Genomic DNA, 23,674 nt, shown 5'->3' with positions numbered 1-23,674 from the left:
ACTCACAAGGCACATCCGTATTTCATTTGTTCAAGTAAAGGACAGTATTTGGAAAAGTAAGTATCTGTTTATCTGCAATGTAATTTGTATTTCTGCTGCCATTTGTAATTGTGAATGTCCTAGCATAGTTTTCCCCTGTGAAAATATGAAATGGTACTGATGTACAAAACAAACCAGGAATGCCCATCAAAGTACTTAAAAAAGAAATCAGACTCAAATGTTACCGTGATGAAGAGCACTCAGTAAGTGTACTCCTTGCTCACGTGCCTTCACTCGCACTGCCTTGTCATTCTGCTGTCATTGCAGTGAGTCCGTGCACTTCAATGTCTTCCCCGGTATATTCTCATTGTTGACCCACTTATTTCCCTCCATATTGTTGTCTGCATTCAGTCAGACACCAAGGTTTGGTTTGATTTCATTCTCTGTTTTTACTTGGCTGTAAGTATGTGATTGTGTGGCATTGACTGTTCTGCAGTTTCATGCTGTTGTTTCCTGAAATTCACTTGGCGTCCGCTGAGTCCAAAACAGACCTGTTGTATTTGGTTTGGCTTTATGGAGCCTTTTCCACCATACACGGCAGAATATTTCATTTCTTTAGCAATGGGGACGTGCAGATGTGTGCATGTTATTTGTGTACTGTTTTTAAGGTTGATACTGCTATTTATTTTGTAATATGATTGTAACTACATTGTGGGGTACATCATATTCTAATTCATGTGTAGTCTTAAGTTAACTTTGTTGGTAATTAAACATGATATGAACTAGTGCTGAATTAAAGAAGCTTATTGCCCTCAGTTTGAGAGAGAGATAGGGGCTGCCAGGCACACTATCTGGACAAGAAAATGGATGGAACTATTATTGTGTTTTCTTGTAGGTATCATTTTATAAATATTGGCGATTTTCTTTACACTAATTTTTGTAAGTTTGACTTTTGCACACCGAATAAACACCCTTGCAGTTAAGTACTAAGTGGCTCTAGCCATTTTTTTCTGTGGTCATAATCAACATTTTTAACAGTTATATTGCAGGCATTTTGATGTACTGTGAATCTGAAAGATTTGCACAGCTAATAGCCCTCTGGGCAGCACACTAGAATACCAGCGAATCCTGTATTGCCAAACATTGACTGTGCTAAATTACTAAGAACAGTTCAAAGCTTTTTCTTAGTGCATAATGAAATTTACCATAGGGACTTGTTGCTGATCTAAAGAGTAATGTAGCCAAAAGGGATAACAATCAAAAACTTACTTTATGTAGCACTTTGCTCAGCACAGCTAATTTTCAGTGAAATTACATTCCACAGATAGAATTGAGGTACCATTGACCTTTTTGAATTAATGGCTCTTTGCTCTAGTCTCAATCATTCTTTTCTTGAGTAAAGGTTTCATTTTTAAAATTATCAACAATGTTTTTGTCACAGAGAAATCCTTCTCCAATGGACTTATTTCTGACTATATTTTCTGTATTTTTATGTTGATTTATAATGTCAATCACAGACGGAGGCAGTGGTGTTTTTAACTTGCTTTCATTGTGTTTAACGTGAAAGAATGGGGAAAATTACATTCCAGAACCTCTTGAATTTATGGATGTTGATTGTGTATAAGATCAAATATTCTGACAGAAGTCCTTTGTTCTGAATATCCTTTCTGTGACATATTTTCTGTAACTTTTGTGTCTGTTTCTAAATGAAAAGTTTTGCAGAATGCTCTACAAAGATCAACAAATTAATTACTTAACCAAATCTATTTTTGTTTTGTTTATTGGGAATTCAGAATACATGGAATTAAATGCTGATTAGTAAAATGTGTTGTAAATGATTTTATAAGAACAGAATGAGGTAATAAGACTCTATTAGAAGATTATTTCTGTGCTGAGCACTATTTTGTGAGCTTGTTAAGGATCTTCTTGACTTTAAGTTGAAAGAATCTTGTAAATAAACCTCATGGGTTTTCATCAATTCATACTTGGTAATTCAAAACTGTATAATAAACTATATTTATTAATTGCAATTATGTAAAGAGATAAATTAAAAGAAACCATTCTTGAGCATTGTCATATAAATAACAAATTGTAATATTTTATACTCCAGCCCCATTTTCTGATGGTCTTGTTCTTACAGAAAAGCAAAGGTTTGCATTTATGTTGCATCACTCACTAATCTGATGGGAGGGGTGAGGTGGGTTGCTATGCTCCAGAAACCCTCACAACTGACAAAGCCAAAGGCTGCAGACTGAAAATGGCTACGTATTGTGATTGAGGAAAACGTTTTTGTCATTTAGAGCTGTGATGAGGTGAACATCTTGTCTACGGTGCCTCTTGATGGAAAAAATCCTCATTAAATCTAGGGATAGCTTTTTAGTCATGAGGAGGTGGTGACTGAGGAGAACATTGATGATAACTTTCAATGTGGTGGACAACACAGGCCTCAACAGTTCCCTGTCTTTGTCATGATCTCTCTGAAATGGAGTCAGTGTACCATAGTCACTGTACTGATGGCAGCTCATCAAAACCCTTTGCGATTCGTAGTGGAGTCAAACAAGGATACGTGTTGACACTCTCTCCCTCGATGCTGAAATCAATAGGCGTATCAGCAAGGCAACATCGATCCTTGCTCGACTCTTCTTGTGGGTCTGGGAGAATCTGAAACTCACTACAAAGACCAAGACTGCCTTGTACAATTCATGTGTTATCAGCACCCTCCTGTATGGTAGCAAGACTTGGACCATCTACTCCAAATAGGAGAGGAAACTCAATAGTTTTTACCTGTGCAGCCTTCTCTGCATCTGGAGGTGATCTGCATCACCTGGAGAGAGAACGTCCCAAACTCTGAGGTCCTCCCCCCTGCTGGACTTCCCACAATGTTCACGCTTTTAAGACAATGCAGACTGTGCTGGCTGGGCCACGTCCGTCATATGAAGGATGGTAGACTGCCAAAGGACATCCTCTACGGAGAACTAGCAACAGGCAAGAGGAATATTGGTAGACCCCAGCTTCGCTTCAAGGACATCTGCAAGTATGACATGAAAGCCTTAAAAATGAACACAGAGTGCTGGGAGAATACAGCAGATGACCGCAACAAATGGCGAGGTACTCTTCAGCAACACCTAGAGCAAGGCGAAAGAGTGATCCTGAGTCAGTTTGAGGAGCGGAGAGCTAAACAGAGAGCACAGCGGACAGCGGACAACAATTCCACAACGCCCTACACCTGCAGCAACTGTCGCAGAGCCTGCCATTCCAGGATCGATCTCAATAGCCACAGTCGATGCTGCTCAACAAACCAATGCCTACCAGAGGCACAGTACCAATGGGCAACCACGACTGACGGAGGCCACATACCATAGTCACCAGTGTGTATACCTGAACTAAAAGGCTACTGATCAGGCCAAGGAGGACTTGTTTGGCCTGGAAAAATCCTGTAGCCATCAGATGAGAGGAAGACAAACTTATCTTCCTGAATAGCTTCAAGGCCAAGGAACAAATCCTCTGGCAAGTAGGGATAGCTAACTCCAATTGTCAACCTCCTAACATAATGCTACAGAACTCTGTACCTCCCTCTGCTACTGGATCCTCGACTTCCTAACCGGCAGACCACAATCTGTGTGGATTGGAAATGATGTCTCCATCTGGCTGACAATCAACACTGGCACACCACAGGGATGTGTGCTTAGCCCACTGCTCTACTCTCTCTGTACCCATAACTATGTGGCTAGGCACAGCTCAAATATTATCTATAAACTTGCTGATGATACAACCATTGTTGGCAGAATCTCCGATGGTGATGAGAGAGCATAGAGGGGTGAGATATGCCAGTTAGTTGAATGGCATTGTAGAAACAACCTTGCACTCAACCATCAGCAAGGCCAAAGAGCTGACTGTGGACTTCAGAAAAGGTAAGATGAGGAATCAGAAGTGGAGAGAGTGCGCAATTTCAAGTTCCTGGGTGTTAATATCTCTGAGGACATAACGTGGATGTAATGTCTTGATGCAGCTATAAAGAAGGCAAGACAGAGGCTATATTTCACTAGGAACTTGTGGAGATATGGTTTGCCAACTAAAACACTCGAACACTTCTACAAATGCACTGTGGAGAACATTCTGACTGGCGGCGTGGGGGGGGGGCGGTGGTGGGTGGTGACTGTATAGGATCAAAGTAAACTGCAGGTGGTGGTAAAATTAGGCAGCTCCATCATGGGCACTAGCTTCTGTGAAACAACTTCAAGGAGCGGTGCCTTAGGAAGGTGGCATCCATCATTAGGATCCCCACCACCCAGGATATGCCCTCTTCTCATTGTTACTGTCACAGAGGAAGTACAGAAGCCTGAGGGCATTCACTCAGCCATTCACAAACAGCCGTGCCACCTGAATTCTAAATGGACACTACCGCACTATTTTAAAAAAAAAATTTTGTTCTAATTTAAACTTAACTTAAAAGTAATTGAGTTTTATGTCTATATTTATTTATCACGTATTTCATTGTACTGCTGCCATAAATTTCACACCATATGCCGGTGATATTAAACCTGATTCTGATTCTCATAATGCTCGGAGCATGATCATCTCATAGTCAGCATTCTCTTTCACCAGGGAGTCTGTAAAGACGTCCATGCACATAACTGGTACTCATAACTCTTGCACTAATCATTACCTAACTTTCTCCATTTATTGTGTCACCCTGGCCCTGAGACAGCAGGGACAGCATAGGATCCGTGTTAATTTAAGGATACTGCAAAGATAGCTCTTCTTAGACCATCCATGTCTCTCTCACTCTCTCCCTCTCTCTCTTTCCTTCTCTCTCCCTCTCCCTTTTCCTCTCCCTCCCTCTCCCCACTTGGGCCATCACTGAACTCCTGTCAACCAGACTCGACCACAAAAATGGACTCAACAGAGAGGGAGCAGCTGAAATTGGCTCTGAATTTCACTGGTCAGTTAGAAGAGAAGTTCAAGTAGGTGGAGGCTAAAGTAGGCAGAAGTGGCTTAGACAATGTGGCAACCACTCTCAGAGTGACATGCCTAGCCTAAGCCGAGTTTCTTTGTTCAGGTGAAGTTAGTGGAAGCTTGGTTTGTAGTGCAATAACCACACTCAGAGCAGCAAGCCCTGTCCAAGCATGAAGAACAGTTATCAGCACTCAGAGCGCCAGTTCAGGAATTTGTCCCAGACAGCCAGAATCAGCTGGCAGCCATCACTGTTCTTGCTGCCACTATTCAGCAGCCTTCTGCCAGGACAGTCCCACTTCCAGTGCCGGCCCCTCCCACGTTCTCCTCCATAGCAGTCTCATCAGCCTCAGCCACTAATGGCCTGATTCCCTTGGCTGCTTCCAGACCTGAACCGAAGATCACCCCGCTGGGAAGATACTCCGGTGCCCCTGATGGCTGCGGAGGCTTTATTAACCAGTGTGAGCTGACTTTACAAGCCAGGTTGCTTCGCTGCTGATGCACATAAACTAGCTTACGTGTTGAATCTCTTAGGTGGACTCCCACTCAAGCTCTACAAGAACAATGTTCCCCTGCAGCCTAGTCTTTCCAGTAATTTGTAGTCAAGTTCAAGGGAGAGTTCAATCTTCCAGTACAGGGCCAGGAGGCTGCCCACCTACTACTGGACCTGTGCCAAGGGAGATGGACAGTGAGAAACAATGCAGTGAAGTTCTGTTGAAATGGGATGGAATGAAAGACCCTTCATTATTGCTTTCCAATGTGGGCTAAATGCAGTGGTCCGTCATGAGATCATAGTGTGTGACGAACAGGACAACCCGGAAGGCCTGATAAATCTGGACATTTGAATAGTCATTTGGTCAGCTGATTGGCACAGAGAGAGAATGTCCCAAACCTCCTACTCTCTAGATCACTGCTTTCTTCACTCCCTTTTTCGTCACCCAATACCCAGGCCACAGAGGAGCCCATGCACGTGGGGAAGAACAAGATCAGTGCAGGATAACGGGTTTCTGATTCTACTCTGGCTCTCCCGGACACGTCCGGGCATCATATCCCAACGACACAGTAAAAGAGGATATTTGTCAGCAAGGAGGAGAATTTTGATAGGTGAATTCTCCTTGCAAGCAACTTCTAATAATCAATAATGCTCCCAGCTTCCCCGTTGTAAAGCTCTGGACACATGAGCTTCAGGCATTTATTGGCTCCAGGGCAGCCAGGAATCTCATAGTTATCTCTGGCTCAAAGGTGAGGAGTTCCCGCTCAACAATTGGGAGAGAATATTGCTGTCAAGGCTCTGGATTGACAGTTTTAGGGCACTAGCAGGATCCACCTTTCTACAGTACTCCTCCAACTTGTGCTAGAGGGCATCTGTAGGGAACATTTCTCCTTCTATCCTGTTGACTCACCTGAGCAGCCGCTAGTGTTTGGCTTTCCTTGGCAGACTCGACACAACCCATTAATCAATTGGCCCCTAAGTGAGCTCCAAGAGTGGGGCCTGGCGTGCCTGTCTACCTGCTTGGGTCCAGCTCAAGCTGCTGTCAGTATACACCCTCCTGAGCGAACTGCTAGTCTGGACCCAACTGATGTTACAGCTGAATATGTTGACCTTCTTGAGGTCTTCAGCAAGAAGGTAGCCACCTTCCTGCCTCCACTCCGGCTATACAACTGTGCCATTGACACCTTACCCAGTTCTATTCCTCCCCGAAGCTGGCTCTTTTTCCTTTCTTGTCCTGAAATGATGACCTTGAAGGAATACATCAGGAAGCCTTCGTATTTATCTGTCTATCAATGCCACTAGCAGGGGTGGGCTTCTTTTTGGTGTGCAAGGATGGCAAACTCCGTCACTGCATTGATTGTCAGCCCCTCAACAACATCACAGTGAACAACTGCTACCCTCTTCCCCTTCTTGCCTCTGCGTTTGAACATCAAGGAGCAACAATATTACCCAAAATAGATCTACACTCTGGTTCACATCCGAGAAGTGGAAGACTCTATGTTACACCTTCATTGGCCACCATGAGTACCTTGTGATGCCACTTGGTCTGGCCGGTGCCCCTGCTGTTTTTCAGGCCCTGGTCAACAATGTGCTCTGGGATATGTAGAATCAGTTTGATTTTGCTTACTTGGATGACATTCCTTTCTATTCCTGCTCGCTAAGAACACACACAGCACATCTGGAAGGTTCTCAGACAGTTCCTCAAGACCAATCTTTATGCCAAGCCAAAGATGTGTGAGTTCCACAAAGGCAGGTTGGGCTACGTCCTCAATCCTTCCAGTGTTCAGACAGATTTATGTAAACCAAAGGATGCCATTTCATGGGGTTTGCAAACTTTTATCACCGCCTCATCAGAAACCTCAGTTCCATTGCAGCTCCCATAAATGCACTCAGCATGAAAACCTCTGCAGGATTCCAATGGACCAACCCAGCAGCATCCAAACCCATCCTGTTTATTCATCTTCATGGATGACGCATCTGATGGTGGTGTTGGAATTGTGTTCTTCCAGGGTTCTTCAACAGATAATTGGCTGCACCCCTGAAAAGTGGAACTATGATGTTGGGAACCAAGAACTTTTGGCTGTCAAAGAGGCCTTGGATGCATGGCAACACTGCTCAGAGGGAGCAGATCATCTCTTTCTGGTATGGACTGACCACAGAAACTCTCCTACATTCAAGATGCCAGGTGATTCAACTCTCGTCAAGACTATTTGGGCTCTCTTCTTCACCCAGATTAATGTCACCCTCACCTACCATGTGGCAGCAAGAATACCAAGGCTAATGCTCTGTCCCACCAGTATAACATCCCTGAAGATGTCATCTTGCTGGGTGTGGGGCAGGGTCCAGTACCTCATAGATTAGGAGGGGTATGACCCAGAGGAACGATCTTTGTTTTGGCTCGAGACACCCTGGATGCGTCTGTCATCCAGTAGGCACAGATTTCTGGCGCCTCAGAAGCTGTGCCTAGAGAGGGGGGCCGTCTCTCAACCATGGACTCTGCCATAGAATTTGGGCATCCTTGTAAGTGGGCAGTTGGAAGAAGACAACAATCATGCACATGAGAATGCACAGTCCAGCAAGTAGGGTTTCTTTGTAATTGTATTTAACTCCCTCCCTTTCGTTTTAGTCTTGTCAAGTCCTGACCGAAGCACAGTGATAACAGTGCTCTCTGTTTTTCTTTGTCTGCATTCCAGGAATGAAAACTAGTGCTTGAGACAGACGCTTTTAAAGAAGCAGTATAAATTTAGTACACGTTTACTGGTTTTGAGCTGTGGGGATAGTCTTCAGTTTGAGAGTTTTTAGCCAGCAGCTCTGTTAGCCTAGCTTTTATTATTTTCCTTTGTTCTGTACAGTTCCAATTAAAACTGAGCGAACTGTTCATTCCATTTCTGCATCCGTCCCTCTGCACTAGGGCCATCTCTGAACTCCTGTCAGTTCTAAGATGAAAGGAGAAGTTGAGGGTGGGGGGTAAAGGAAGAAAGAACAAAGTGGAAGGTCCAGTAGAGGCTTGAAGGCAAGAGAGGTTAAAGGACAAAACGGGTGCTGGTATAAAGGCATTGTTATAATAGTAAAAAGATAAATAGTGAATAGTTGCCAGGTCAAGTGGAAGTGTAAATGGGATTAGCAAAGTCATGGTTTAGATTTAAATGAATAGGCAGTAGTTGTGATCTGAAATTGCTGAACTAAGTCTTGAGCTCAGTACACTGCACAATTAAGCAATGCAGTATAGTTTCTTGAGTTTCAACTGAAGGGTGGGCAGCTGGGTGTTGGTTTAAAATGGCAGATAGCTGGGGGGGTGGGAGCTGCAGTTATAGATGTGGAATAAATCATTGTTTCCTGCAAGGCGATTATGCAACTTACATTTGGATATTCTGTGTGGATAGGGCCACAAAAGTTCAAAGTACATTTATTATCAAAGAATGTATACATTATACAACTTTGAAATTTGACTCCTAACAGGCAGCCATGAAGCAATGAAACCCTAAAGAACCCATTTTAAAAAAGGTCGTCAAACCCCCCAATGTGCAGGAGAAAAAACACATCATGCAAACAATAAACGCAAGCAAGTAGAGTTGTGAGCTGAAGTGCACAGCTCTGCAGAGAGAGTTCAGTGCAGAGCCAAGTAAATGTTGCAAAGCAGCAAGCTGAACTGCTCCCCATCCTTTGTGAGCAGAGAGTAAAATATGCTGAATTGAACCAAGTACAGGTGCCTGGGAAAGGAGAAGCTAAAAGATGAGGTGTTATGTGCATTGTAAATAAATAGAAAGGAGAGCTTTTTCCATGAGTGACTTGGAATTGCATTGTGGAGGGCCAGAGCAATTGGGTCTGCTTCATTTTCCCTTCCTTTCTTTCTTTCTGAAACTTGACCAATTAAACTCCTTTGTTTCTCTAGCTTTAAAAAAGTAAATCTCTTGGTGGATGTTTTAAAGTGCTGACTGATTGAGATGTGCATTGTTGTCAGTGTATGAATTACATTCTAAACAAGTTTTAGATTTTTCTGAATTATCTCCCATGAAGAAAGAAGTTCAATACTTGCCCTCTACACAGGCAATGATCATTTTTTTTATCACCAGAGGGAGCTTTACTTTGAAAGGTCAGACATTTGAAATTAGTCAATACAAATAAAGCAGAATGATTTTTGTAAGATGCCTGATTCATACTGGTGAAATAAGCAAGAATTAGTTTATTGAAGCATTCAAGGAAGATCGATTTATTTATTTATTCAGAGATACAGCGTAGAACAGGCCCTTCCAGCTCAATGAGCCACACCACCCAGCAATCGACCTATTTAACCCTAGCCTAATCACAAGATAATTTACAATGACCAATTAACCTACCAACCAGTGTGTCCTTAGACTGTGGGAGGAAACTGGAGTACCTGGAGGAAACTCTCCACACATCAGAAGAACTCACAAGTTTTTTTAGAGAGGTCGCCAGAATTGAACTCAACTCCCATGCCCCAAGCTGTAATAGCGCTGTGCTAACTACTACACCACCAAACACCTATTGAATAGCTTAGCAACTGTAAAACAAGGTCATGGGATAATTCTGACGTGCCTTCTTGTAAGCTGATGGATATGTAAAATTGTAAAAAAATCAAATGCAATGAAACTTGTATTCATTTTAAATAACCAAAGATGTTTGTTGTAGACAGATTACCTCGTTCTTAAACTGTGATTTACATTGTGTTAACAGATAATTCTACCCAATTTAAAATCAACTGATAGCATTGTTCCAAAACTGAAGATGAGAAATGTTACTATTGGCTTAAAATGGCTGGGAGAAATAAACTTTGGAGCACTCACCTCCAGTGTCCCAAGATAATTTGGAGTCTGTGGATGATATTTAATGATATATGAATGATTTTGAAATGAGAAAGAGGAGGATATGGAGATGTTAGGAAAAGACAATATAGAGAGGGAAAAAAAGTCCAGGAAGATATTGAGCAGTGGATATATGGGAAAGCAATTGAAACCTGCCTCCACAAAATGGATAATTTTACAAAATATTGGAGAATGGTTTGGTGATTATATTACATCTGCAAAGAGGTAGGAAGAACAAAGAAGAAACCTGCTGCCTAATGAGTTGCAAAGGATGTCATTTAAGAATTTGGATATGACCATTTTGGGTTTGCTAGAATCTCAAAACTTGATTAGAGAGATTCTCATGAGCAATTAAAGTGGAATGAACCTGGATTAAAATATTTTTTAATGATTTCTGTCAAACAGGATAGTCAGAAATGGTTCCAGTTAGCAAAGGGTGAAATAAAATCTGCTCTCTAGAGATGCTAAAATTACCAATCCAGATTGAATTATTTACATTAAAGTTTATGATAATTTGATTTGGCACATTGATTACAGTAGTAAAAATGGAACTTCATAGACAACTAGACCTAGATTGGCCGTGATTCTCTCTCTTGCCGCCAAAAGGGCCTCTATTTTTTGTTATTGCGAGTTCTTAAGAAGCAAATTTGAACTTAGTTGTAAGTTTGCTTTGTAAAGGGATAGGATGGGTTATATGACTAGGCAAAGATAAAACAAATAATGTCCTGGTACGTCATTCATGAACTGCAAGTACAGAGGTCGAACAAGTAGTTGGGAAAGAAACACAATGTTACTGTGTATGGAGGCCATTTGAGCTTCTCTTAAATAAGCCACCTGTCTAGATGGAATACATTCTGGGTTGCTGAGAGAAATAATATTGGAGATCGCTGCAGGATGATCCTAATCTTCCAATCCATTCCTTTCACACACATGTGAGGGGGAGAGATATAAACTGCGGAAGGTTAAACATGATGACTGTATGTGTAATTGCTTCAAATCAGTGCTTTCAAAATGGAGTTAGCTATGAACAGAAAGGGAAAAAGAAGACGATCGGACCACAGCTGGTGAATGAATATGGCGTATATCTGATGAGCTGAGTGGCTTACTTCTGTGCTCTATCCGGTTAAAAAAAATATAAGATACAATGAAAGTTGATTATTGAATTAACAGACATTTTTGTAATAAAAGGAAATAGTTTTATCCCTCATAATCAACACTAAATTTTATTGTTCTCTTCAGTTATAAAAGCAAAACGTCCAGATGAATTGAACTTAAGTCAAAGATTAGTTTATTCTTTTCCAAGTTAATGTGAAATAGCAGTATCTGAATCCTTGTGTGAACAATTTGGGTTAATTCTGAAAAAAATTACCGAAATAATAGGGCTACAAATTGTCTCACAGGCCAGTGTTCTGGGTTCTCTCCTGCCCACAAGACTACATAGAATTAACATTTTCTCCCCATAGCAACATTGGTTGCTTCCAAATATTGAGGTTTCCTCCTACTGTACATTCTGGAGGTGTGCTGTCTGTTAGGTAAATCACTCTAGAGTAGGTGGCAGGTGGGAGAATCAAAGTGCATTTATTATCAAAGTATGTACACTATATATAACTTAGAAATTTGTCTTCTTACAGGCAGCCACAAAAACAAAGAAACCCAACAGAACCCAATAAAAAAGATCGTCAAACACCCAGTGTGCAAAAAAATATCAAATTGTGCAAACAATAAAAAGTAAACAAATAACACTCCGAACTAAAGTTCACAAAAGTGAGCCCACAGACACGAAGCCCGCTCATTGCCGCAGCTGGTCCAGGAGCCCGTTAGTTGCTGGACACAGTTTCAGTTCAGCGTAGAGACAAGTAAACATCACGGCGCAGCGAGTTGAACGTTGACCCATCCCTCACCTCCAGCCCTGATACCATGATTTTTTTCAATCTAATGCTGTGCTTAAATCAGCCAAACATTGGCTTGTTTCTCACTCTCAGGCCAGGGCCATGCAGCTTTGATTTGGTCCTAAGTCCTCTCCAACAATGGCCAAAGATTTGCTTGTTCCTTGCTCTCGGGCCGAGAACTACCACCTCAGTTTGGCCCGTAACCACCATGCATTGCGCCTTCAAGACTGCTGTTCCCTGAATCCCTCAGAGCACTGCCAAAAATGGCAGGTCGTACAGACCTGTCAGGCGTTCTTAAAGAGAAAATGGGCCACAAAAACATCAGTGAAGAAACAGGATTGAATTGAATTGACTTTATTTCTTACATCCTTCACATACAGGAGGAGTGAAAGTCTTTACGTTATGTCTCCATCTAAATGTGCAATGTGCAAACATAGTAATTTATAATAAATAGAATAGTCAATGTAACATAGAAATACACTCAAATCAGTGTGAGTTAATCCATCTGGCAGTCTGGTGGAAGAAGCTGTCCAGGAACCTGTTGGTCCTGACTTTTATGCTGCGGTAGCATTTCCTGGATGGCAGCAACTGGAATAGGCCGTGGTTGGGGTGACTTGGGTTCCCAAATGATCCTTCGGGTCCTTTTTTCACACCTGCCTTTGTACATGTCCTGATTAACAGCTAAAAGACTTCTTATTGTGGGATATAGGATCATATAGAACCTAGTAGCCCATGAGGAGGCAATTCAGCCCTTCACACCTATGCATGACCAAAAACTAAATTAATCTCACATCCTTGCTCTTGCTTAGCTTTTCAGGTTGCGAATCTTGAAGCATCAAGGTACTTACTAAATAAAGAAAGTATTTCTGTTTCGCTGGCCTTTCAGGCAGTGAGTTCTTGATCATTGTTGCATGTTTGGTGGATGTGGGGTGGTATCTGGAAGAGGGCCAGTAATGGCAGGGGTTCTATTGTTACTCTGCATTGTCACTGACATGAACTATTTCAAAGAGTCATGTTGGAACTTGAATGTGGCATGGTTTAATGCCTCATTTACTTTTCAGAAATGTTTCATACTATTTGAAAGATAACCATTTACTATGAAATGAAATAATTGTTTAAAATTAATGATATCTATGAATATAAATCGCTGAATAATTAAACTACTTTCAGAGAATGTGGAAGTGGACAATGGGAGGAACACCTTATTGTTTTATAAGTAGTATTAAAAGTCCTTTAGCATGTCAACCAAACACCTCCCAGTAAATATGACACACATGTGTCAGTTTAGCAATATACATACCAAAGCAACATAACTCTGTGTCATAAGTAAGGTTGCAACAACATTTGTCTTATCCAAAGAAATGAACTTTGCCTGAAATTTAAGGGTTATTGTTCTCCAATACATTTACAGTTGACTTTAAGAGAAACAGTGGACAAAATCATGAGCTAATATTAACTTTCAAAAGCCACTAGTAACTATATATCATCAAATATTGGTTGAGGCATTAAAAGACATTAATCTGAAGAAAGAAAAATGGTGAAATAAAACAAGGCAGCAACCCCTACCCATGTTGATCGCAATCCATCAAAATGCAAATCTCACCAAACAGAACATCAGTTTGGTATTGTGATGTGTTGTTTTCCTTTCTGTTGTTTTCTCCAAAGAAAGCTTAGCCACTGAAAATGTGCATATGCAATCATCCTCTGTGTACTGCAGCTAAATGTCTGTTATTTCACGAGTAAGGCTAACATAGGTTGAACAGCTTTCCATTGTCCTATAAGTTTTCTCCATTGCAATGGAAAGTTTGTTGGAGATGAGGTATAGCAGTGAACAGTGTTGGAGCTATGGAACAGACATAGAATGGAGATGAATTTGTGTGGGCAAAAAATGGAAGTGAACAGTGTTGGAGCTATGTAACAGACATAGAATGGAGATGAATTTGTGTGGGCAAATTTAAAAAGCATTTTGCCACACTTCCTTCAATTTTTACAGTCAGGTGCATTCATTCAGATCTAAAATGATCCTATACAATGGCTAATGGTTCTCGCTGAATTCTTTCTTAGAGCTCTTGTGTGATGAAGATTATATTCACTCAACCTCTTACCGGTAATGAAGAGAATTCACACTATGTTTTAGGGAACCGCTTTACAGCCATTAGGAAGAAGAGACAGAGGTGGCTCCTCGTGATTCCATACACTGTAACTAACACCAGGGAGACCCCTCTGTATTACTACTGATGGATTTATCTCCTTTCTTAAAAATGGTCACTACGTCAGTATTCCTGCTATCTCCTCTTCCTTGATATGGGAGAAGAGGCTGGGAATTTGTGTTCTAAGTTCCTCTTTAGATATTGTTCAAGGATATCTGTCCAGAGGCTTTACTTGCTTGCTTACTGTAATTAAGGAGATATTGTGCCCATGCAGACTCACAACAGAGCAATCTCATCACTGCAATTTGTATGCCCTTCATTTCCTGGTATCCCAACAACTTATTCATCACAACGTCTCCATAAACTTCCTTTGATGCATTTATTAACTCACTCTGAGGAGTAACTTACAGTCACTAATTAACTGCCATCATATACTTGGGATGTGGGAGGAGATCAGCGCATCCTGTGAAATCCAATTCAGCCCCAGGGAGAATATAAAAGCTATACACAACTAAAACCCAATGTCAGGACCAAAGCTGGTTGTTCTGAACTGTGAGATAACAGCACAAACTGCTACTATACAGCGCTTTTCATTTTCAGTGGACCTATGTCCTTTTCAATCTCTTACTGTCCTAGCTTGTGGGACAGTATGGTCTGAAGCCAAGAACTCTTGCATCTTGTGGAGTTCTTTGAAGTATTCCTTTCAGCTCTTGCTGAATGTTTCCTTTCCTCCATTTTTGGCACTCAGTGGGATGGGCTCTTGGATGTTTGTCCTGTAGATGAGCTTGGCAATGTGAAGAATCCATGCATGTTCTTGGTTTTGCCAGTTTGCTTGATTTCTTGTGCCTTTTCTAATTTGTCAATTATTTATGGTCACAAGATTTTATTGGCCTTCAGGTACCCATTTACCTCTCGAGACATAATGAGGTGCTCCAAACCAAGAAGATCTTTCAAATGCAATTCATTACTTTCAGGATCTCCTAGTCATGTCTAATCCGACCTTCCCTGGTATTTCCTGGTCCAGTAATTATCTCCAAAAAAATCCTCTAAAAATCTGGATATCATCATCACTCCAATACAGATTTAGAAAAAAAGATTCAGGACTTGTTTTCAGGAGTTTTTGTGAGATGTTGTTCTGGGATACGGGAAGGGAATTAACCTCAAGTATTGGAAAAAAATAGAAAATTAATCTTTGTTGCAAAAATATGGCAAGAACTACATGACAATTTCAATGCTTTGCTGGTGTTATTGTGGATGAAAGAGAGAACCCCTGCAGAAATTCAACCATCTCAAAACTCTCTCCCACCACCACTTCCTGCCATGGAAATTTTGCAGATTTGTGAAAGCAGCTATTGTACATTCAGTCTGCAACACTTAAAAGAAAGTAAACACACAACGTAACTTTCTCCACTTGTAATTTAACCTAGAACCTTGTAATTCTGCTATACTGATGATTTATTGGAAACAAACTACAGAAGTAAGACCACAAGACATAGGAGCAGAAATAGGCCATTCAGCCCATTCAGTTTACTCCGCCTTTGATGCCCTGATTAATCAAGAATCTATCAACCTCCACATTAAATACACTCAGTGACTTGGCCTCCACAACCGCCTATAACAATGAATTCTATGGTTTCACTACCCACTGGTGAAAGAAATTCCTCCTTCTCTCCCTTCAAAATGACACCCTAATCTGTTGCTGTGGCCTCTGGACCTAGATTCACACACTATAGGAAACATCCTCCCCACATCCACTCTATCCAGACCATTCAATATTCGATATATTTCAATGAGATCCTTGCTCATTCTTCTCAACGCCAGTGAGTACAAGCCCAGAGCCATCAAACGCTCCTCATATATTAAACCTTTCATTCCTGGAATCATTCTTGTGAATCTCTTCTGGACCCTCTCCAATGCTCATATACTCCAACTCTGGTCTGACCAATGCCTTATAAACCCTCAACATTATATCCTTGTTCTTATATTCTAGTCCTCACAAAATGAATGCTAACATTGCATTTGCCTTTCTGACCACCGACTCAATCTGCAAGCTAACCTTTAGGAATTCATTTATGAGGACTCCCAAGTCCATTTGCACCTCAGATTTTTGAATTTTCTCCCCATTTAGAAAATATTCCGTGCCTTTATACCTCACACCCACCAAAGTGCACAACGATGCTCTTTCCTACACTATATTCCATCTGCTACTTCTTTGCCCATTTTCCCAATCTGTCTGAACCCTGTCTCTGCATTGTCTGCAAAACTGGCAACAAAGCAATCAATTCTGTCATCCAAATCATTTACATATAACGTGAGAAGAAGTGGTCCCAACACTGACCATTGCAGAACACTAGAGTCACCGGCAGCTAACCAGAAAAGGCCCCTTTACTCCCACTCTTTGTCTCCTGCTAGTCAGCCAATCTTCTATCCATGTTCGTATCTGTCCTGTAATACCAAGGGTTCTTATTTTGTTAAGCAGCATCATGTGTGGCACCTTGTCAAAGGCCTTCTGAAAATCCAAGTACACAACATCAACAGATTCTCCTTTGCCTATCCTGCTTGTAATTTCCTCCAAAGAATTCCAACAGAATTTTCAGGCAAGATTTCCCTTTTAGGAAACTACACTGACTTTGGCCTGTTTTGTCATGTACACCTCCAAGTACTCTGAAACCACATCCTTAGCATTTGACTCCAACATCTTTCCAACCACTGAGGTCAGTCAAACTGGCCTACAATTTCCTTTCTTCAGCGTCCCTCTTTTCTTGAAGAGTGGAGTGTCATTTGCAATATTTCCATCCTCAGGAACCTTTCCAGAAACTAGTGAATTTTGAAAGATCATTATTAATGCCTCCACAGTCTCTTCAGCTGCATCTTTTAGAACCCTGAGGTCCAGCTGATTGATCTGCCTTCAGACCTTTTAGCTTCCCATGCACCTTCTCGTCGGTAATAGGAACAATGCTGATTTCTGCCTTGAGACACTCTCAAACTTCTGGCATTCTGTGAGTGACTTTGATAGTGAAGGCTACCATAAAATACTTAAGTTATTCTGCCTTTTCTTTGCCCCCGTAACTATCTCTTTGGCATCATTTTCCAGTGATCCAACATCCACTCTCACCTGTCTTTTACTCTTTATATGTTTGGAAAAAACTTCTGGTATTCTCTTTTTATATTATTAAAACCTAAGACCATAAAATATTGGAACAGAATTAGGCCATTCAGCCTATCATTTGTTCTGCCATTTCATCATGACTGATCTAATTTCCCACTCACATTCTCCTGACTTCTCCCTGTAGCCTTACACACCTTAACTAATCAAGAACACATCAAATTCTGCCTTAAGCTCAGGGGTGACAGCATCTTTGCTGTTGTCGCCCCTAAGCTGTGGAACAGCATCCCCCTCCCTATCAGATCTGCCCCCTCCATTGACTCTTTTAAGTCCAGGCTCAAAACTTACCTTTATTCACTAGCGTTTGAATCTTCCCGATGTGGTTGAATTTTGTCTTGTGCCTAGGCTCGTGTGTTGTTTGTTTTGTGCCTATGAGCTGAGTGCCTTGTTGTTTATATCTGTGTTTCTTGTATTTGTGATTTTAGCTACCTTTGGTCAACATGGGTTGTTTTTAAATGTGCTTTATAAATGAATTTGACTTGACTTGATCAAATTCTGCCTTGAATGCAGCCAATGATCTAGCCTCCACAGCCACCTGTGGCAAAGAATCCCTCAGAAGCACGTCCCTCTGTTCTGACGCTGTATCCTTTGGTTCTAGTCTCCTCCACTACAGGAAACATGCTCTCCAAATCCACTTTATCTGTGCCTTCCAACATTCGATAGGTTTCAAGGGGATCCCCCTTCATTGTTCTAAATTCCTGTGTGTACCAGCACAGAGCCATCTAATGCTCCTCATACGATAACCCTTCCATTTCCAGACTCATTCTCCTGAACCTCCCCTGAGCTTTCTCCAATGTCAGAGCATCCTTTCATAGATAGCGAGCGCAAAACTGTTCACAGTACTCCAAGTGAGGCCCCACCGATGCTTTATAAAGACCCAACAGTAAATCCTTGTTTTTATACGCTTGTCTTCTGGAAATGAATGCTAACATTGCATTTGCTTTCCTCAACATCAACTCAACCTGCAGTCATCCTTTTCGAAATCGTACATGAGGGCTCCCAAATCCCTTTGCACCTCGGCTTTTTGAACTTTCTGCTTGTTTATAAAATATTCTATGCTTTTGTTCCTTCTACCAAAAAGCATGAACATGTACTACCTGACACTGTTTTCCATCTGCCACTTCTTGCACATTCTCCTAATCTGTTTAACTCCTTCTGCAAACTCCTTGCATCCTCGACACTACCTGCTCCTCTACCTATCTTTGGATCATCTGCAAACTTGGCCACTAAGCCACCAATTCCATCATCCAAATAACTGACACATCGTAAGAAGAAGTGGTTGCAAAACGGACTCCTGCGGAACTCCACTAGTCACCAACCGCCAACCAGAAAGGGCCACCTTTATTGTTACTCTCTGCCGACTGCCAATCAACCAATGGTCTATCCACGCTAGAATCTTTCCTGTAATACCATGGGCTCATCTTGTTAAACAGCTTCATGAGTGGCATCTTGTCAAAGGTCTTCTGAATATACAAGTACATAACATCCATCAATTCTCTTTTGTCTATCCTGCTTGTTATTTCCTCAAAGAATTCCAACAGAATTGACAGGCAATGTTTCCCTTTAAGGAAACCATGCTGATTTCGGCCTATTTTATCATGTGTTTCTAGTATCTTGAGACCTCATCCTTAAAAATTGTCTCCATCCTCTTCCCAACCACTGAGGACCAGCTAACAGTTTATAATTTCCTTTCTTCTGTCTCACTCCATTCTTAAAGAGTGGAATGATTTTTACAATTTTCCAGTCCTCTGGAAACTTGCCAGAATCCAATGATTCTTGAAAGATCATTACCAATGCCTCTATAGTCTCCACAACCATCTCTCTTGAATGCTGGATGTAGTCCATCTGGTCCAGTGACATATCCAAGTTCAGACTTTTCAGCTTCCCAAACACCTTCTGCCTCGTAATCACAGTTGCATTCACTTCTTCCCCTGACACCCTCAAAAGTCCGGCATACATCTAATCTGTTCCATGGTTTAGACAGATGCAAAGTACCTACTTAGTTCATCTGCCATTTCTTTGTCCCCATTACTAACTCTCCAGTGTCATTTTTCAATTGATCTAATATCGACGCCACCTCCTTTTCACTCTTTATATACAGTATCTGAAGAAGCTTTTGGTATCCACTTTTATATTATTCTCTAGTGTACCTTCATATTTCATATTTACCCTCCTTTTAGCTTTTTTGTTGTCTTCTGTTGGTTTTTTAAAGCCTCCCAATCCTCTAACTTTTGACTAATTTTTTTGTTATATGATATGCCCTCTTTTTTGCTTTTATGTAGTTTTTGACTTTCCCTTTCAGTTACGGTTGCATCATTCTGCCTTTAGAACACTATTTAATACTTGGGATATATCTATCCTGCACCTTTCAAATTGCTCCCAGAAACTTCTGTCATTGCTGTTCTACCATCATCCATGCTACTGCCCCCTTCCAATAAACTTTGGCCAGCTCTTCTCTCATGCATTTGTAACTCCCTTTACTCTACTGTAATACTGATAACATCTGACTTTAGCTTCACTCTTTCAAATTGCAGGATGAAGTCTATCATATTATGATCACTGCTTCTTCAGGGCTCCTTTACCTTAAGCTCCTAATCAAATCCAGTTCATTACATAATAACCTTTCACCTATTGGTTCAACCACAAGCTGCTCTAAAAAGCTGTCTCGTAGGCATTCTGGAAATTATGTCTCTTGGGATCAAACCCCAAGCTGATCTTCCCAGTCTACCTACATATTGAAATCCCTCATGACTATTACGACATTGCTCTTTCTACATGCATTTCCTATTTCCTGTTGTAATTTGTGGCCCACATCCTGACTACTGTTCGGAGGCCTGTATATAATTCCCATCAGGTTTGTTTTTACCCTTGCAATTTCTTAACCCTACCCATAAGATCTTCCGATCTTAATGTCACCTCTTTTTAGCTATGTGATTTCATTTTTTACCAACAGAGCCAGCCCACTCCCTCTCCCTACCTGCTTGTCCTTTCAATACAATGTGTATTCTTGGATGTTAAGCTCCCAACTATGATCTACTTTCAGCCACATCTCAGTGATGCCCACAACATCATACCCGCCAATCTCTAATCATGCTACCAGATTATCTGTCTTATTCCATATACTGTGAGCATTCAACTAGAATACTTCAGTTCTGTATTCAGCACCCTTTTCGATTTTACCCCCAGTTAAACTTCACCTATTCCGCTAATTGCAATTTTGTCCTATCATCTACTTGTCCTTCTCGACAGTCTCACTGCACAGTGCGTTCAGTTGGCTAGCTTTTTATTGGCTTGCTTCCTTTCATATAATCATCTTTCTCTCCTTATGGCTTTTTCAGTTGCCTTCTGTTGGTTTTTAAAAGCTTCCCAATTATCCAACTTCTCAGTAATTTTTACCATATTGTGCATCCACTCTTTTCCTCCACTTTAATATTGATACATCTGATTTTATCTTCTCTCTCTCAAACTGCGGGGTAAATTCTATCATATTATGATCTGCTCTTAATGCCTCCGTTTACTGTAATGTGAAATACAGCTCTCCCCAGTGTGTGGAACATCTTTAGTGAGGCATGAATTTACATGTTTCTGCTTGGATTGTTTTAAGGTAAGTCGTGCCAGAAATGTTGCAGATGCTGGAAATCTTGAGCAGCCCATACAAATGCTGGAGGTGCTCAGCAAGTCAGGCAGCATCTATGAAGAGGATTAAACAGTTGATGTTTTTGACCAAGATCCGTTATCAGAACTGAAAAGAACCCAGAATAAGATGTGGGGGAGGGGAAGGGGTACATGCTGACAGGTGGTAGGTGAGACCACTTGAGGGGGAAAGTGGATGGATAGGAGAAGGGGGATGAAGCAAAAAGCTGGGAGATCATAGGTGGAAAAGGAAAAGGTGGAAGGAGTCTAATAGGAGAGGACTTCGTATCATGGAATAAAGGGCAAAAGGAAGGGAATCAGATGGAGGTAATAACCCCTAAAATACAGCCTAATAATCAGTTTATGTAATCTTCTCACAAGGATAAATCTCCTGTAGGATGTTACCAGGCAACGTCTTTAATATAAGCAGAAGGATCATCTGATGGCCAATGGCAAATGGAAATATTAAAATTATTTAGGCTATTCCTGAACAAATCTTATTGCTTACACTCTATATGATATTTGTTTATGTCTTGTACCTAATGCAGGTGGTGACAATACTGGCAAATATGGCTGTATTAGACCAATGTGCTTCTGAGATGATACAGGAAAATGGTAGGTATTTGTTTAGATTTTTCTGTTTTGGCATGTCATAAATGGGTACATAATAAACAGGGATTCAACTTTAATGAGTAATTGATAAGGTCTACCATCATAATCAATTACCTTAGTTAGAATTTAGAAGCATGAATAAGACTCAAGTAATTTGGCACAGTTTTACTTAGCTAACAATCTGAATGAAAGTGGGGAAGAAATTTTATAACCAATGCTCAGTCACAGAAATCTGTGAAGCTCTTGAAAGGAAACAATATAAAAGGATTGAGAAGGGGTGAAATTTTGTGATTGTTAATTGTTCATTTCAGATATCATTTGGTTAATTTGTGCTGCAGACTGAACTTACATGAATAGATTCAGGGTAAATGGACATTTCTATATTGAAATATGTCCCTTTGATGTTAGTGATAATGTATTTCTGTTGATATTTTTATTTGCTATTTTGAACAAGGTGGAAGGAGAATCTTCATGGAAGAGCATTATTGCACTTTTCCCCCACCTTGAATATCAGGAGATGAAAAGGCTTTAAGAAAACAATGATTATCAAATTTATGTGTTGATGACATATGTTTATGGAAACGTCAAATATGAAAATCATATTCTATGTACTAAACTCTTGATTATACATACTCAGTGAGGAAAAATAGGAGGATACAATAGTCACTCCTGGAATATTATGCTTCCAACCTTCTCCCATTCAAATTTGTCCCTCTTGGGACTCAAAGAAAAAATATCTGACATACTAATCATTGCCTTGAATACCTGTAAAACACTTAACAGGTTTTATCACTATTTAGTTTTATTCTTTTGTTATTTCTTATCAAAATTATAGTCAGAACTATTGAATTCTCATTCAAACAGGCCTTTCCATTAGAGACTCTTCTCCCATCCTCTTGCTTATGTCACTAATTTCTTCACTCAACTTCTAATTCATTTAGCATCATTATATACCTGGTAAACAACTTTCTTCCAATGTTCATATTAAATCTAAACATTTGATGGAAGTTGTTTACTGGATATGGAATGATGAGAGGATTCTGATTTTGTGGATATACTTTCAGTCTGGCAAAGATTAATTTAGAATGACAAATTTAAGACCTGGAGTTATAGCTGTTACTAATTCTACTCTCGGCGCAGTGATTCAGCAGCATTTACTGTGCTAACGTTAAGGCACCTCATTTCTGTAGGACAAAAAGGTGTCTGATCCATTAGATACCAAATTGCCTGAATGTCTGGGAGCTGTTTAGCTCAAAGGAGGAGGAGTGCATATGCCACACCTCCACAGCCAACATAAACAAATTCCTTGTTTGGACATGCTGCAATCTTGAATCCTTCCACTTGAGAACCCCACTTGTGTTCACTGGATATGTTAAGAGTTTCTAATATTTTAAAATTTTCTTATTGTACACTTTGGAAAGTTGATTAATCTCAACTCTCTCTCTCTCAACATTTAACTTTCTGTAATGGTCTGATACATTCAAGTTTATTGTGTTCTTGCTAATGTGCCTCACTTTCCTGGGCTGGGCGCTGGAAAATGAAAACCGTCTCTATACTGTATTCTCCAAACCATTTCATTTTGTAACAGATTTTTAAGTGTTTTTATTACTACAATCAGAAGGCCCTTTTATGAACTTTCTCTTCTTTCTATTTATTTAAGTATATAGTCCTGTGCTAAATTTTGATGGAACAACTGAAGTTTAACAATCTCTGCCTTAAATTACATCTTTTATATATTATATATTTCTCCCCATTTTCTTTTTTCTCTCTCTAAGATCCCAGCTTCTGAGAAAGTTTTTGATCTAAAACATTAAATTGTGGTTCCTCCTTACACATTTTCATCAGTATCTAGCCTTGTGGCAAAGTTTGTGGATGATACAAAGATAGGTGGAGGGGGAGGTAGAGCTGAGGAAGCAATGCAATAGCTGCAGAACTTAAACAAATTGGAAGAATGAGCAAAAAAATGGCAGGTGGAA

General features: G+C 40.6%; 1 protein-coding gene across 1 annotated transcript in view; it reads left to right on the top strand.

Annotated features, from left to right (window-relative positions):
- The window catches only part of LOC140729577 (protein inscuteable homolog), a 405,000-nt gene that overhangs the window by 367,103 nt on the left and 14,223 nt on the right, over positions 1-23,674 (top strand). Inside the window, exon 11 of the mRNA XM_073049495.1 lies at positions 21,635-21,701. Coding sequence (XP_072905596.1) covers positions 21,635-21,701 — 67 coding nt within the window. The remainder of the gene's footprint in view (positions 1-21,634; positions 21,702-23,674) is intronic.

This window comes from Hemitrygon akajei, chromosome 6 (genome assembly GCF_048418815.1).
Source record: "Hemitrygon akajei chromosome 6, sHemAka1.3, whole genome shotgun sequence".
Lineage (NCBI taxonomy): Eukaryota > Metazoa > Chordata > Chondrichthyes > Myliobatiformes > Dasyatidae > Hemitrygon > Hemitrygon akajei.
This window is presented reverse-complemented; position numbering and strand designations above follow the sequence as displayed.